The following is a 17,995-nucleotide window of genomic DNA, read 5'->3' as shown; positions in this document are numbered from 1 at the left end:
ATCCTGCACATAACTGAGTTCATACAAGAAGCCATTTTTTGAGCGTGTCAATCAAACTTCATGCACATACGTAGCTGGGTCCTGGAATCGCCTGCATGGGATAAAATCTACCAAAGATCAATCGGTGAGGCGAAAGACACTGGATTAAAAAAAAAAAAAATTAATTCAGTTTTTTCCCTCCAATTTGCATTAAACTTGACAACAAAAGAAAGTCAGTTGTGGAACTTCCCAGCAAGGTCAGATTTGCTAAAGGTCAGTCATTCGGGCCAAGGTCAAATCTGCTTGTCTGTTTGTTGGCCAACTCCTCCAAAGACCTTTAGATGATTCTAACCAAACTTGGTACATCAAACAAGGTTGACCCTGACATTACCCTGAAAGAATTTATTGGCCAAAAATCCAAGTCAAGAAATTTGAATTTCAACCTGTTAACCAAATATGACACGCACTTGGGTTGTTTCCAGCCAAAGGTCAATCCCTTGGGTGAAGGTCAATGTTACTGGGCTCAAATGTCAGATTGCTGTAGTTCTTACTGTCTTTGTGGTCATGGGTACTACCAGTGTTGAAACAAAAAAAAAAAAAAGAGAAACAATAACATATATCTCCAAATGAGTCTAAATAAAATACACACTGTGATTTACCAAAAAATACGTGAACACGGGGATTGTTTACAATTTGCTATTGCTGTTCATTTTTAAAATCGGTGGAAACTTACGAGATAAAGCACATTTCTGAACAAATACAATCGTACTGTGTGAATAAATGGCAAGATGTATACAATGAATATAAAAATGACATTTGGGATACTAGTTTGTCCTACTTTACAATGTAAACATAGTAAATAATGATTCCGGGACTGGAAAGGCTAGAATGTTGACTATCCTGTACACCTTCGACAGAGCACATTAGCTGCGACACTCACGTTATTACTGCACCTCTACTTCCATGTTTATATTAACATGCACACACTCACTCACACTATTGCACAAAACCTCTTAAATCGGAATCTTTCCAAACAAATATTGATTTATATTCCAAGTCTGACAAATAAAGTACAACTTGACATTGGGGTCGACAGATGTTTCTACAAAAACGCTCTACATGAGGCTGGCTTTTGCACCGTTTCTTCTTTCACGACGGATTTCCACCACTAACTGCCCCTCTGGAGTTACGAGGGCTAAACTGTCCTCATGACCACTTCTGGTTTTGGCTGCTTCCTGCTCTGCTCTCGGTGACCTTCAGAAGACCCAGCTGACGGGCACCCACTGCTGCTCAGTGGACAGTTTCTCCAGTGCCAGCCGTAGGCTCCGGAAAGCCACCTCCAGGCCGTCGTTTACGATGCAGAGGTCAAAGTAATGTCCGTAGGCCCGTTTAATCCGCTCGCTCTCGTCCACCGTCCGCTTCAGTTCAGAGTCCTGTTGGGAGCGTGTCAGGGAGAGGAGCACAACAGAGAGATATGAGGTGATAATGGACGTAACAAGCAGGCAATTACATGGATGAGGGGGCGCGCCACTAATCCTAGGGTCCACTGGACCTAACCTCTTTATATTATTTGATGGTGTATATTACAACCCCAAATTGATTTTAAAGTTCACAAATAAATGTAATAATTTCAAATAGCTAACAAACCAGATCCTGTTTTGTTCAATTTACAAAAATAAAACATATGATTCTGTTAACATACACCATTAATCACCTTTATTTAATTGAAAATCATCAAGAATGGTAATCTGTATACATAAAGGGCTACGTCTGTCTGTCTGTCTGTCCGGGATATAACTCCCAAACTATAATATGTAGCCCTAAAAACTATATATATTCTGAATCCTCATGACATGGGGAACAAACTGGTATACTTTTTTAAAAGTTGAACTGAAAATTACCCCAAAATAGCCATTTATGTAAGACCATACAGTGTTGTACCATGTGCAATAAACTCCCAAACTATAATATGTAGCCCTAAAACTATATATATTCTGAATCCTCATGACATGGGGACAACTGGTATACTTTTTTAAAAGTTGAACTGAAAATTACCCCAAAATAGCCATTTATGTAAGACCATACAGTGTTGTAACATGTGCATAAACTCCCAAACTATAATATGTAGCTTAAAAACTATATATATTCTGAATCCTCATTACATGGAGAACAAACTGGTACCAATTTTTTAAAAGTTGAACTAAAAATTACCCCCAAAATAGCCAGCTGTGGGTATGACCAGGCAGATTAAAAATTTCCAGCCCTGTATATGTGTTGGCCATCTGTTTATTGAATCCCTTTCTACAGCACACTCAGCACAGCACAGCCACGGCACACTCAGCAAAACAACATGCTTAGGCTGAGGCTGTGGGTGTGACCAGGCAGATTCAAATTTCCAGCCCTGTATATGTGTTGGCCATCTGTTTATTTAATCCTTTCTTCAGCTACTTTATGTTCTCATCTGTTAAGCACCTGATTGTCCTGTACAACCCAGTTTGCTTTCCTGTCTGAATACATTCATTTTATGTTTGTAAAACTGCAATTTAAAAACAGTGAAATACACCACTACCTCAATTTTGATTCATTGATATTTACATTTACTGTTACCTACGTTTTGTGTGTAATTTTGTTATAAATTTGATTGCAAAACAAAGTCTGCATGAAGGACTTGTGGACAAATGGTTTGTCTTTTAACCAAGTATTTCCACTTAGTTTGGGGAGTTCACCTCTTATAGTTCTGTTGGACAAACTTTAGCCCATTAACTATTATATTTATAAGACATCAGCATTACAAAAACAAATGTTGGGCAGTTGTTTGATTAAAATGATTGGGATTTGGCTTATGTCTAAAACAGGTTACCTGGGCAGCGCCGGGTACCCCAGCTAGTTCATCATAATTAAATTTTTTTTTTTTTAATTGTCATACTTTTGTAACATTACTTACCAACTTTAGTGCAACATATAGCCTACCATAAATGTAAAAACAACTTCACCATGCTCTCCTTAATACTAGGACTAGTGGACCCTAGAACTAGTGCCCTAGGACTAGTGGACCCTAGGACAGTGAAGTTTGCGGCGTTGCGGGAGGAATTCAGATTCTGGTTTGGCAAATCCAGCATGTTTTTGTGTTCCCATCAAAAGAACAGTCAACACGTCAAGTCTAATCCTGTGGCTGATTTGGAAAACTCACCGTTAGCTGTTTTGTGACCACAACCCATCTCGATCGCCATCCTGTTCATGGCTTTGAGAACCTCAAAGTCTGGGGCTTCGATGAACACAACATAGGGCAAGAACTCCTGACGTTCGCAGCACTTTGAGTGCCTGCAAAGAGAAACAAAAAACTAAACAATTAATGCAGATTAAACCATATTAACACAGCTAATGTAATGTGTCAGTAAAAAAATCAATTAAGTACATTTTATATTGTGATATCTTTTTTTAGTAAATATTGACAATGTGCTCAGAATGACAATGTTTCATAAGATTTTTGGAAAATGAATGAATTAAAGTGTACACATGGTTTACAGAAATAAGACTGAAAGTTAGAATCAAGGGAAGAAATTAATTAATCTGACCCCATTTCAGAGGCGGATGCCTACAGACCATGTTTACCATGACCTTGTTGTTTGACAAAAGTACTTCAAAATTGAATCACCTTTAGAGTTCTATCCAAGTAACTTCCCCACCAACTTTGATCCATCGAGGGTTCTGGGTTGATGAGACATACAAAGAATTGGGGGGGTTTTTTGGACAACATTTCCTTGATCTTTACCTTTGACCAAACTACTTCAAAATTTCGTTACCTTTAGATATTTATCCAAGTGACATGCCCATCAAGTTGAATCCATCTAGCTTTGGGTTGATGAGATATACAATAAAGACATTTTCCTTGACCTTTGACAAAACTACTCCAAAATCTAGTCACATCTAGATACCTATCCAAGCAATATTCCCACCAAGTCTGAAGGAAATCCATCCAGCTATTTCTGAGTTATCATGTCCACAGGCAGGTGCAGGGTACACACACACACACACACACCACAACAGTGAAAACATTTATTTGCCTACTCAATCATCAATCTCAAATGTTTTTGGCACATAAAGTGTTTGTGGAACATTTCTCAATTTTCTATACTTTTATCCTGTTCATTTTCTTTACAAGATTGTTTCAAAACCCAGAAATAACAGAAAGAAAAAAATGAAATAACATTCTATTAATTGACCAAATGGAGGAATCTTAATTCTCAGGTTTTGGTTTCAGAAAAGTAACTCCAAAGACCAGAAGCTCGGCGTCCCCTGGGGGAGAGTCAGAGTGGGTTTGAAAGCTTCCCGCACCTGTGGATTGACATCCAGAATACAGATCTTCCCCGTTTCGGTGACTTCGTGGATGGAGTTGATCTTGGTGCCGTACAGGTTGCCATCGTACTCGCCGTGCTCCAAGAAGCGACCATTTCTGATGTCGCACTCCATTTCACTGCGGGTCATGAATAAGTACACCTGCCCGTCTCGCTCGTCCACTTTGGCTTTCTAGATGTGACTGAGGATTTAAATAAAGAGAGAGAGCGAGAGAGAGAGAGAGAGAGATCGCTCACTAAATTTTGATTGCAAATCCCAGAGAAAATCAAAATTTTGATTAAAAAAAAGAAGGATTGTTGACATTATCCAGTCACTAAAACATTCAGCCAACTCAAAACTGCACACAATTGGAGGCTGGTCCTCAAACTACCAATAAGTAATACTGCAATATTTTTTACAAGATGACAGCCCAGTAGGTGGACACAAGATGGCAGCATTTACTGTTTTTGTGGTACTGATAGGATGTGGTAGGATGGACAACCTGTCAACCAACCAAACAATCTATGAACCAAACAACAAACCAACTAATCAACCAAAAACCTACCAAACAACAAACCAACTAATCAACCAAGCAACCTACCAACCAACCAAACAACTAACCAACTAATCAACCAAACCGCCTACCAAACAACCTGCGAACCAAACAACTAACCAACTAATCACCAACCTACCAAATAACAACCCAACTAATCAACCAAACAACCTGCCAACCAACCAAGCAACCTATGAACCAAACAACAAACCCAACTAATCAACCAAGCAAACCTACAACCACCAAACAACTAACCAACTAATCAACCAAGCAACCTAACAAACAACTAACCAACTAATCAACCAAACAGCCTACCAAACAACCTCCAAACCAAACAACTACCAACTAATAAACCAAACACCTACCAAACAACCCAACTAATCAACCAAACAACCTGCCAACCAACCAAGCAACCTACGAACCAAACAACAAACCAACTAATCAACCAAAGCAACCTACCAAACAAACAAACAACTAACCAACTAATCACCAAACAGCCTACCAAACAACCAAACACCTCCGTACCAAACAACTAACCACTAATCAACCAAGCAACCTAACAACCAACCAAACCACCTACCAAACACTGACCAACTAATCAACCAAACAACATACCAACCAACCAACCACCAATCAACCAACAACCTATGAACCAATCAACAAACCAACTAATCAACCAAACAACCTTCAACTGATCAGATGTTTAGTCGGAAATTGGAGAAACAATGTGTTGCATCAACAAAGAACGAATGCTAGCAGGGGATGACCCTGGCCTAGTACTTTCAGTACTGTGTCTTGACAATATGAAGCAACCATCAACTTTTCAACTATGAATAATCCAGAATTATTTTTCCTCATTTCACATTTCTCAGTAACAAATCAACATATCAAAAGAGCCTGTGTCTTATAATGTTAAAGTAAGTGAGTGTTATACAGCCCTGAAGCTTAGCACTGCATTCCGTAGCTTCTACCTTCACAGATAGCATCCACAACTCCCCCTAGATGGGCCAACAGTCCGACACAGGTTACTTTCTCCAACCGAGGCTGGTACCCATTTACAGCAGGGTGGAGTGAGACAATACAGATCAAGGTTATTGTCCAGGCACATAGACAGACAGCATGAATGGGAATCAAACCCATCTCTACAAACTGGAAGCCCAACAACGTATCCAACTGAGTGAGCGCCCATCTCAGTTTTTTCACCCTTTAATGGCCTCATATTGTTTAGTAGAGTGACATTAACATGCTCTACCAAACAGTTTGAGCTGAACATTAAAGCGTTAATAAAGTGGAAAATCACTTCTGGATTTGCTTCCAAAATCTAATGGTTCCTTCCTTGGCCCAGGCTTCAACCCTCCACCACATGCATGAAAATCAGCCTAACAGCTTTAACATAATCCTGCTGGCAGGCAAACAACGGTAACACATAACCTCCTTGGCACCAGTAATAAATCGACTATCAAGAAGCCACTAAATTTATTTTCACAGCCCAGCATGGTGACCGGGACATACACATGGTGGGGACAGAAGACAAACGTCAATGAGAAGACACAGTGTTGCAAACATAAAGAATCAAAGCACTCACAGGGGATGGTGGTGCTGTACCGCTGGGGATCCGACACCAGCAACTTGTTCTTCAGACTCCGCCGGCCCACTCCCTGAGCACCAATCAGAACCAGCGTCTTCCCTCCTGAAAGGCGGACTTTTGCCCACCTCCTCGTAGATACCAAACTCGTGCCGATCGAATTCTAATTGGAGGCAGGCAGGAAGGGGTGAAGCGACTGACGCGGATGAAGATTCTCGATCCAAACAGCACAGACGTGATGTTGTAAATGTCAGTTAAAAGGACCAACCTGCGTCTTGGTGGTCAAATACAATCATTTTTTTCTTCTTCTTGCCTCCCATCCCAGCGCACAGAGGACCTGAGCAAGGCACAGGCAAGAATGCAAAATGAAAACTGCACCCAAGTCAACAAAGTCATTCGATTCTCCAGAAATTGACGAGATTTGCTTTGCATTGGGAATCTAGATATTATGAAAGCCTTTATTTCTGTGGCACGTTGCAAAATTACATCTTATTTATTGCTTGTAAAGTATTTTGGGGAGATTCCGTTGCAAATGTAATGATTTTACTTTACGAGGTCTTGCAGATTCAAACTTCATGCTGCATTCCGTGGAAACGTCTGACGTACAATTATGGAAAAAAAAATTGAGTTTAATAAAAAAAACACAACAAAAACATTCTTCTCCTCAGTGGCACATTTTGGCAAACCAAGTAAAACACATCATTATAAGAACCGACACAGCAGACCTGGGTTTGTTGTATTACCTGTCCAGCAGATATCCTGCCAAACTTCTGTGCGCATTTATTCAAACTTAATCTAAATTTCTTCCCAACGGGATCTCTGGTGTTTATGAGGCGTGTCAGCATGTTTTTCTTTCTGTTTCCATTTCACAACATCTTTTTGCCGCTTTCAGACACAACTGAAGGTCGACCATGTTTCATTGGCTACACGATGCTAACATTAGCATATGTAATGGATGGCAACCACCCAGGCAGACAATCGGTCCCTTCTCACATCTCTAAAAATAACCATCTATTTGCCACAGCAAGGTGAAACGTGAGCATACTAGGTCTCTTCAGAGGATCCCTGGGTACTGCTAGCATGACTTCGTATCATTTCCCAGCATGTCTTTTTGTTAAAAACTTTAAAATTTATACTGTATATAAGAGTATAGTGCACAATCAAGGATATTCAAGATGGACAATACATCAGACAAACATAGTTTGCCATTTTAGAGTCAGAAGCTCCCAACCATCTCCCCCTCTACACCCCCATTATCACCACAGAATATGTTCCACGGTGTCTTGTTGTATTTTAATCCATGGGGTCAAAATGCCAAACGGTTTCCAGGCCAGGAAAATTTTGATCATATTGTTGATATGACATTTAGAGTCCATTACTTGAATACTAAGGAAGAAAATTATAGTGGTACCAAGAAAATCCATTTATTGACTTAAAGGTATAGTGTCACTGTTTTTTTTTTTTTTTTTAAAGATTGAAGTCATAAAATAATTTTCTTTGGCACCACTACAGTTTTATTCCTGAGCATTAAGATAAGGGATTCATAATATGATATTGCCAATATGATCAAAATTCATGCTGCCTGGAAACTATTAGAATTTCAACCCTGAGGGGGAGAAAATTCAAGGGATCAGATACTATGACCAGTATTCGGTAGATTTGGAAGTGAGTTACAAGAAATCTTATGGCTGTTAGGTAACATGGGTCACAGATAATCTCAACACATCACACACGCGTCCTCTTGTAGTTAGTCTGCATGATGGCGATGAAGGAAAAGACAATATTCACTATGAATTTCCACCCAAGATAATATGTGCTCTTCATCAAAATGAGCGGTAATTTTCCACATGTCACAAAGATAAACCTACATTATAATGCTTGGATTTCGGCACAAACTAAATTTTCTCAGTTCTGTGAAATTTGAAAGGCCCTATAGCTTTAAATTAAGAAAACAAATCTGAAAGGGATGACACTAAAGTGATGGAGCATTTAAAGCTCTGCTATGTGGTAAATCTGTTGGTAAAAAGTTCTCTTATCTGTACCACTAGGTGTCACTGTGCACCAACATTGATCCCTATGTATCCAGAGAACACCTGTAACTGGGGTATCCGGCTGAGTCCGCTGCTCTTTACGGTGGACACACATGCAAACAAAACCAATATAAATTTGACTGTTCATTTCAAGGCTGAATTCAACTCATCACACTGTGCATCAAACAAAGCCTTCAACAAACAATTCTCATGTTTTATTCAAGCCGTGTTCTCAGTCGGTGTCATCTGTAGGAAGGAAACAGATGTGTCCTTCCTAGCTGCAAGGACACTACAGTGGAGCTGTCATCCTCGTCTCCTCCGTGTGGCTCGCTGTGACTCACCACCTGTTTCCTGACAAATGCGTACCGAGCAGTTAAATCGAACCTAAGAGACGCTCGACACCTCAGAAGATTACTGATCAGGTTTGTTTAGAGGTCGTATCAGGCCGCTGCCTGTGTTGGCGAACATCAAAACCCTGCAGCTTCACCAGTAGAACTGGACACATCGTTACCAGCTGAACAGAATAAGGCTCTGCAGTGGTCCAGCGCGGTGAGAAGCGTGTATGATACGGACAGGAACAGATGCTGCTCATCCTGTTTTCCCTGCTGAGATCTGTACCTGAGGTGGCAAGCTCAGATCCCTTTTCACAAAGGCTTTCCTCTTCTCCTCCAGCAGCTGGCTGGGATTGACCCGCACTGCCCCCTCGATGTGACACGCCTATGAACCACACAAAGACACATGCACACATGAGACGCATAGGTAACAGAAAGATCTGAAATGCATCTTCAAAAACAAGACCAATCTCAGATTTCTGACGTCTGTCAAGGTTTGACAAGGACTCAAAATAAAAGATATGTGTCTCACATCATGACTCGACTTTATCTCGATCCGGATTCCACTACACAATGCAATAATGCATACCAATCCAGAATGGTCAGACTGTTCAAGATGTTGTAATCTGATATTTAATTCACAAGCTGATACAAAATAGTATCTTCTTGATCTTGGTTTTACTTGTGATGTCGTATCTTCTACTGCAGAACCTGCATATTGATCCGATCACTGCCAACAAATCCTGAGCCAGAATCCGGATCACCTCCAAAATTCAGTGGAGTCTGCTATGGCCTAATATCTATCTGTGGTGCAAATTGAATCCGTGAAGTAGGTTTGACGTAATCCTTCAAAGACTATATAAAGTGAAACTTGATCTAGAATCCGAATACAGATCCGGATCACCTCCAAAATTTAATGGGCTCTTCCATGGCCTAATATCTATCTGTGGTGTAAATTTGTAAAAAACTGTGCTGTAGTTTTGGCATAATGATTAAAAGGTCTAAAAAGAGAAATCCTGATCCGGAATCCAAATCTAGATTCAGATCCAGATCACCTCCAAAATCTTGTCTTCCATGGCCTAATATCTATCTGTGGTGAAAAAAAAAAATCATCAAAATCTGTGTAGTAGTTTTGGTTTAATCTTTAAAAGTCTAAAAAGAGAAATCTCAATCCAGAATCCGGATCTGGATCCAGATCACCTCCAAAATTTAATGGGCTCTTCCTTGGCTTAATATCTATCTGTTGTGAAAATTTTGTAAAACTCCATACTGTAGTTTTGACGTAATCTTTAAAAGTCTAAAAAGAGAAATCCTGATCTGAAATCCGGAACCAGATCACCTCCAAATTTAATGGGCTCTTCCATGGCCTAATATCTATCTGTGGTGTAAAGTTTGTAAAAACTGTGCTGTAGTTTTGGCATAATGATTAAAAGTCTAAAAAGAGAAATCCTGATCCGGAATCCAAATCTAGATTCAGATCCAGATCACCTCCAAAATCTTGTCTTCCATGGCCTAATATCTATCTGTGGTGAAAAAAAAAATCATCAAATCTGTGTAGTAGTTTTGGTTTAATCTTTAAAAGTCTAAAAAGAGAAATCTCAATCCAGAATCCGGATCTGGATCCAGATCACCTCCAAAATTGAATGGGCTCTTCCTTGGCTTAATATCTATCTGTTGTGAAAATTTGTAAAACTCCATACTGTAGTTTTGACGTAATCTTTAAAAGTCTAAAAAGAGAAATCCTGATCTGAAATCCGGAACCAGATCACCTCCAAAATTTAATGGGCTCTTCCATGGCCTAATATCTATCTGTGGTGAAACTTTGTCAAAATCCATACTGTAGTTTTGACGTAATCTTTAAAAGTCTAAAAAAGAGAAATCCTGATCTGAAATCCGGAACCAGATCACCTCCAAAATTTAATGGGCTCTTCCATGGCCTATCTGTGGTGTAAATTTTGTAAAAATCCATTCTGTAGTTTTGACGTAATCTTTAAAAGTCTAAAAAGAGAAATCCTGATCTGAAATCCAGAACCAGATCACCTCCAAAATTTAGTGGAGTCTTCCATGGCCTAACATCTATCTGAGGTGAAAATTTCATCAAAATCCGTGCTGTAGTTTTGGCATAATCTTAGTCTAAAAAGAGAAAACCTGATCCGGAATACAGATCTGGATCCAGATCCAGATCACCTCCAAAATTTAGTGGAGTCTTCCATAGCCTAATATCTATCTGTGGTGAAAATTTTGTCAAATCTGTGTAGTACTTTTGACGTAATCCCAAAGACAAATAAATAAATGGCAATGATTTTATTATGTCCTTAGCGGACATAATAATGGCTACTGTATCACATATTATGATATTAAATTAATAAACTGTATGTCCATATCAGTCGATATATAGTGTAGTGTTCAGTGAAGCTGAAGACTTCAAGGTCATTTCAAATTGTTTATTTACCTTGAAATGTCAAATGTGAACAGACAAGCGGAACGTCTACACCCAGCGGCCACTTCATTGGGTACGCCTTGTTGGTACGGAGTCGGATCCCCTTTTGACTTAGAACCGACACATCACGGGCCGACACAAAAATGTAATACAGCCATCCCAGGGTGGCAGCTGTAGTCAGGTAGGGGTCAATGAAGAATTACACAAAGGTCAAAATGTAAAAATGCTTCAATCATGTTGAAAACTACACCACATTATTTGTCTGATCATAATGAATACAAAAAGGTATAGTTTGGACTATTTACGACTGAATGTTCTGGAGTTATGGGGTAAACAACAACAAAAATGGTGACAAAGATCAGTTTCAGTTTGTACAGGGGTCAAACGTTAAAGTTGCTCCAATTTCAGTAAACAATTATGCAAATTATTGGTTGAAATAAAATGATAGTTTGACTGCATTGAATGGTTGGTCTCCAAAGTAAAGGTCAAACAAGGTCAACATCCATTGGATTCTATGACGTGACATAAGTAACTAAGCATGACAGATGTTGCAAACTATTCCTTTTTAGAACCCCATTAACCCAAACAATAATTTGCATATTTTTAAAGAAATTGGAGCAATTTTAACTTCAACTTTTGACATAACTCCAGAAACATTCAGTCATAGATAGTCCAAACTATACATTTTGGAATTGTTATGATCAGACAAGTAATGTGATAGTTTTCAACATGACTGAAGCATTTTTACATTTTTGACCTCTGTGTAATTCTTCACTGACCCCTAGCTGACTACAGCTGCCACCCTGGGATGGCGCTATTACATTTTTGTGTAGGTCACGATACACTGAGGCTGGATTCTAAGTGTTGTTTCGTCACCTTAAGTGGTACTTAAAACCTGCTTGGTCCATGGACTAAACAGCAAGTGTCAGCTCTCCCCAGTTTGTCCGTGATCAAAGTTATGCACACGTATGCACACACGTACACAGATGTTACTTGGCTTTTAATATATAGAGATGTTATTAGAAACACAAACTATTTGTAAGATGGGAGGGGGGCATCGGGTAGGGAAGGTTAAAAAAGTTAAAAAGGCAGATTTGAGAACAGATGGTCCTCAGTTCAAATCCCCATCAGACAGGAAAATCAGGAAGGTTCCCTTGGGAAAGGTCCTTAATCCCCAAATTGCTCCCAGTGTGCAGTTAAGCACTTTGCACTGACATCTGCATGTGGGAAAGGGTGAATGTGAGACACTTTTCTGCATCAGACAGAAAAGCACTACAGAAATGCAGTTGATTTAAGACCGTTAGTTCTCTTTTACATGAGCACCAACCATCCTCACACTGTGAGCCATCTTCAAGGAATCTTTCTGCAACATGTTTCTCTATCGCCCCGTTCCGTCTCATTGAAAGAGATAACTGAACCTAAATACAGGAGATCTGGGATTTTGATACCTTTTCTATCCATCAGATCATCAAAGGACTGTTTAATACTTCACACTGCGATGCCAAGGCCGTACAACGCGAGCCGCTGAGCAATTTAAGGATTAGAGACCTTGCACAAAGGTAATAAGAGAGAGACAAATACTGTTCTTTCGCTTTCCCCACCCACATTTTTGCATCTGGACGGGGAACAAAACTACAGTCCTTTAGTTACAAGCAGTCAGGGTGCCTTACAAAGAGATGGGATTTGCTAAAGAAAAACAAAATCTTGGCTCAAGTCTCCCATGTGTTTAAACTGTAGCTGAAATTTTACATCTCCTTAGTACATTAATAAATAAAAAAATAAACCTTCTCTGCCACGGAGCTGTGTGGTGGTTGAGTCACAGCCACAGAAACCTCTCAACTCCTTCAGCACTGTTGTGAGTGTTTTGGTGGCTTCCCTCACGAGACTCCTTCATGCACAGTTCATCAGTTTTTGACAGCTGCTTACTCCAGACAGATTTACTATACTGTCTGTATTTCCCAGTGATTGATGAAAATAAAATCCAATGTTCACGCATTCATCCCCGACTCGTCTAAAGAAAAGTGACTATAAACATGATGATTTAATCCTGATATTTAGAAATATGTGTCAGTTTGTCCAATTATGTACAGCCTCTGAAAATGGAAGGGGGACTACAATAAAGGAAGCCCATATTTTCAGCTTGTCTGCTAAAAATATGGGCTGTTTGCAGCAGTATATATATATATATATGCCTCCTTTTTTCACTACTCCATACAGTATACTCGTATATGCAGTAATGAATACATATACATACATACGTACATACAACCCAATTCCAATGAAACAGATGTAAAATGTAAATAAAAACAGAATACAATGATTTGCAAATCCTCTTCAACCTATATTCAACTGAATACACCACAAAGATATTTAATGTTCAAAACTGATAAACTTTGTTGTTTTTGTGCAAATATTTGCTCATTTTGAAATGGATGCCTGCAACACGTTTCAAAAAAGTTGGGACAGTGGTATGTTTGCCACTGTGTTACATCACCTTTCCTTCTAACAACACTCAAGGACACTAACTGTTGAAGCTTTGTAGGTGGAATTCTTTCCCATTCTTGCTTGATGTACGACTTCAGTTGTTCAACAGTCCGGGGTCTCTGTTGTCATATTTTGTGCTTCATAATGCGCCACACATTTTCAATGCGCGACAGGTCTGAACTGCAGGCAGGCCAGTCTAGTACCTGCACTCTTTTACTACGAAGCCATGTTGTTATAACACGTGCAGAATGTGGCTTGGCACTGTCTTGCTGAAATAAGCAGGGACGTCCCTGAAAAAGATGTTGATTGGATGGCAGCATGTGTTGCTCCAAAACCTGGATGTACCTTTCAGCATTGATGGTGCCATCACAGATGTGTAAGTTGTCCATGCCATGGGCACTAACACACCCCCATAGCATCACAGATGCTAACTTTTGAACTTTGCGCAGGTAACAATCTGGATGGTCTTTTACCTCTTTTGTCCGGACGACACGACGTCCATGATTTCCAAAAAACAATTTGAAATGTGGACTCATCAGACCACAGCACACTTTCCACTTTGCGTCTGTCCATTTCAAATGAGCTCGGGCCCAGAGAAGGCGGCAGCGTTTCTGGATGTTATTGATGTATGATTTTCACTTTGCATGGTGGAGTTTTAACTTGCACTTGTTGATGTAGTGACAAACTGTGTTAACTGACAATGGTTTTCTGAAGTGTTCCAGAGCCCACGCGGTAAGATCCTTTACACAATCATGTCAGTTTTAATGCAGTGCCGCCTGAGGGATCGAAGGTCACGGGCGTTTAATGTGGTTTTCGGCCTCACCTGTTTCCAATTAACTTTTTCACCTGTGGAATGTTCCAAACAGGTGTTCTTTGAGCATTCATCAACTTTCCCAGTCTTTTGTCCCAATTTTTTTAAATGTGTTGCAGGCATCCATTTCAAAATGAGCAAATATTTGCACAAAAACAAAAAAGTCTATCAGTTTGAACATTAAATATCTTGTCTTTGTGGTGTATTCAATTGAATATAGGTTGAAGAGGATTTGCAAATCATTGTATTCTGTTTTTATTTATATTTCACACGTCTCAGCTTCATTGGAATTGGGAGGGGCCCCAGCACCCCGCCACCCTTGACTGGAGCAAGCAGTTGAACATGAGTGAGTGAGTGTGAGTACATATCTCATATTTAAATAATTTTTTGTGGTGTATAAGATGTCGTTTTCTTTGTGGTGTACAGTAGCTCTGCGGGAGCACCCCCAATTTCACTGTAACCCCCCAATACATTGACAATAAAGACTATTCTATTGTTCTATTCTATATAATTTGAATTTTTGATACTTTTTTATTTCATATTATGTTGTAGAAATTTGTCTTAACTATGAGTTTCCAATACATTTTAAAAATTTTATTATTAAGAACCCATAATTTGTATATCACAAAAAAAAATTAAAGTATAAAAAAGCCCAAGACTGCGCAAACATTTGCATGTCACTTTACAATATATATGACTTTTATTAATAGAGGTCAATGCTGTATTTAACAATAAGCAGATGTAAATGTAAAAAAAATAATAAAAATTTGCATCCTGCACTGACATCTGATGAGTTCTTTCTTGTCCAAACCCCCGACACCATGGAGGCTTCGTTACAGTGAAATTTTGAATAATTGTGTTGCCAACCAGCCTGTTCCGTGTGCTCCGGGTTCCAGTTTGCCGGCGGCTGTGCTGACCTGCCACCAGTTGAGGTCCTCCTGGTTAAAGATCTGCAGAATATCTCCACTGCTGAAGCTAAGCCCCGCCTCCTTACACGGAATCAGGTTGTCATGGGATGGGTCATAGTCAAAGTGACATTTCACAAAGGCCTGAAGGGGAATGATGCAGAAAAGAGAAAATGTGTCAGCAGGATGACCGCCACAGATCTCTAACCACAGATCAGGCTGCAGAAATACACATTTAGCTTCGGAACGTCATTAGTTTTTTGTGGCTCCACTGCTTCTGGTGCGGTATAAAACCCGGCCTCACTGTCTCCGTAACAACTCCGTCTCTCGGCTCACTTTCCCCGACACGTCGAGGCTGAAGGATTCAGTTCATAAAAGCAAAACCTGAATCCCTCCCACCCCACCCCCTCCCCACAGACACGACAATGAGTCTGACAGACGGAGCCGCATCAATGACAAGAGAGCTGCAGAGAGCCAAAATCTGTCACCATGGAAACCATCCATACCCCCCATGCACTTAATGCTGTCTCATACTGAAGTGATGCACGAACACAGAAGAAGCCTGCCAGGCCTGTACAGTGGCGGCGGATTGGACAGACGTGCAGCCTCAGCTGGACATGGCGAGACATCAGTTCAGTTTAGTCGCCACGAGACAGCTGAGCTCCAGGCGGGAGACAGACAGGTGGATTATAGGACTTATGTAGCATCTTGAACAGTTCTTTAAAGAGGACCTATTGTGAAACGCCTGCTTTTATTTACTGTTTACAATCACATGTAGTTGGGATTTCCTGTTAAACATCCGCAAATTCCCAGAATTCTATGACTTTTCCCATAGAAATTCTCCCACTATAAGACAAATTCAGGCCTGAAATGACTCCATTTTAGACTTCCGTGACATATGCTACATAAGTCCCTATCTGGATGTCTGTTTGTTCCATGAGACATATCCACAGGGTGTGTGGGACAGAGATGGAGCAAACCCCCTCCTCAAAAAGAAAAGGGGTGTGGCTAGTTCCAGGTCCTTTCCATTTAAACCAGTGAAAATGAATGTAACTGCAATAAAATCACATCAAAACTAGTTCAGGGAATTTTACTGGTGGTTTAAAGGCATTTGAAAAATGAGGTAAAAGTCAGTTTAAACAAGTCTGAACCAGTTGAAAGTAGTACCATCAAGCCGAGTCAGCGTCGCTCCAATAGCGGTCAGGGCGCGGAGTAATCCATCAAACGTGAAAATCCGTCAAATTCATCAAATGTGAAACGGTAATTCTGTATCAAAATCCACATCAATACTTTCGTATGGTAGCTTAAATTCACCCATTTTAGCGGTGGCGGTATGCGACTTTCTCTTGCTCTAAGCTAACAGCGCTAACAGCACTAAGAGCTAGCAGCGCGCGCAGCCAGTGTTCTGTCGAATTGTGTCTCATCGCATAAAGCAACAATTCTCCGTCCCAACAATACTGCGCATGCGTGCACAATTGTGTCCTTAGGGTTAGAACAGGAATATAGATATTCAACAGGAAGGACATCTCGTCAAATCACCCCGTCGGGGCGTGGAGTAATACATCCAAATGTGAAATGGTTGAATATTTTGCCACCATTACCCCGATATAAGTCTGAAATCTCACACGATTAACCAATCAGATTCACAGAAAAAATGGAATTGGATTAGAATGATGGTTTATATGCATTTAAAATCACTGAAAAATGAAATAATGTCTGTTTTAAGCTAGTTTATTTCAAATAAAATCAAAGGATGCAAGTAAAAAGGTGTAAATTTATCCTCATAAATTACTTGGACAGTTATGTGTTAACCGTTATTTGTCTCCGCACTCTGGTCTTTATTTAATCACTATAATGCAGCAGAAAACACACATGCAAGCAGTTTAGCTCCAATGGTTCACGCGAACAGCAACAGTGTCATCAATCAGTTATAGTGTACATTTTTTACAGCCTCCTTGGGCTCCACTGGCCCTCTTCTTTGTGGCTGAGGCCGATCTGTCACATCTCGGGTTTTCTATACGCCGACGCCATCCTCTGATATATCCAACTATCCCATTGGCAATACGTCTCCGCAGAAAAAAAATGTTCGCTCGAATTTCTGGCACGCTCAGCTGGGTCACATTTTCAGTGTGAGCAGCACTATAGCAGTTAAACAGCACAAACATCAACCATTTCTTCAGCTGTCATTTTCTACACCTATTTCACACTGAAATATTCTGCCTCGATTGACAGTTGGTCCTTATGTGGCGATTTTGGAATCGTCCTTTCTCTTGGCGGCTTCGGCTCTCAACATGTTATTTATAAGCAAAGAAAAATAAATTCAGATAATCGACAAACCAGTATGCATACACTAGACCAAAATAGCAAGTTTCATCGACAAACTTTGGACAGAACACTAATTTCAAGTCCATTTATCAAATCAGATTTGCTTGAAAAAACTTCCAGTTGGAAGAGTGCAACATTTAAAATTATGATGATTATTATTATTATTATTTATTTGTTTATTTATTTAGTTGTTAAATGGATGAAGGTTTTGGGGTT

General features: G+C 39.9%; 1 protein-coding gene and 1 long non-coding RNA gene across 2 annotated transcripts in view; one reads left to right on the top strand and one right to left on the bottom strand.

The window, feature by feature from the left end:
• Nucleotides 1-17,995, bottom strand: part of LOC117530999 (MAGUK p55 subfamily member 2-like) — a 100,156-nt gene that overhangs the window by 24,975 nt on the left and 57,186 nt on the right. Inside the window, 1 exon segment of the mRNA XM_034193992.1 lies at nt 15,467-15,598. Coding sequence (XP_034049883.1) covers nt 15,467-15,598 — 132 coding nt within the window.
• Nucleotides 397-1,074, top strand: LOC117531005. The gene is made up of 2 exons (XR_004566497.1): nt 397-648; nt 716-1,074. It is a non-coding gene; the product is annotated as an uncharacterized LOC117531005 (long non-coding RNA).

This window comes from Thalassophryne amazonica, chromosome 18, assembly GCF_902500255.1.
Source record: "Thalassophryne amazonica chromosome 18, fThaAma1.1, whole genome shotgun sequence".
NCBI lineage: Eukaryota > Metazoa > Chordata > Actinopteri > Batrachoidiformes > Batrachoididae > Thalassophryne > Thalassophryne amazonica.
This window is presented reverse-complemented; position numbering and strand designations above follow the sequence as displayed.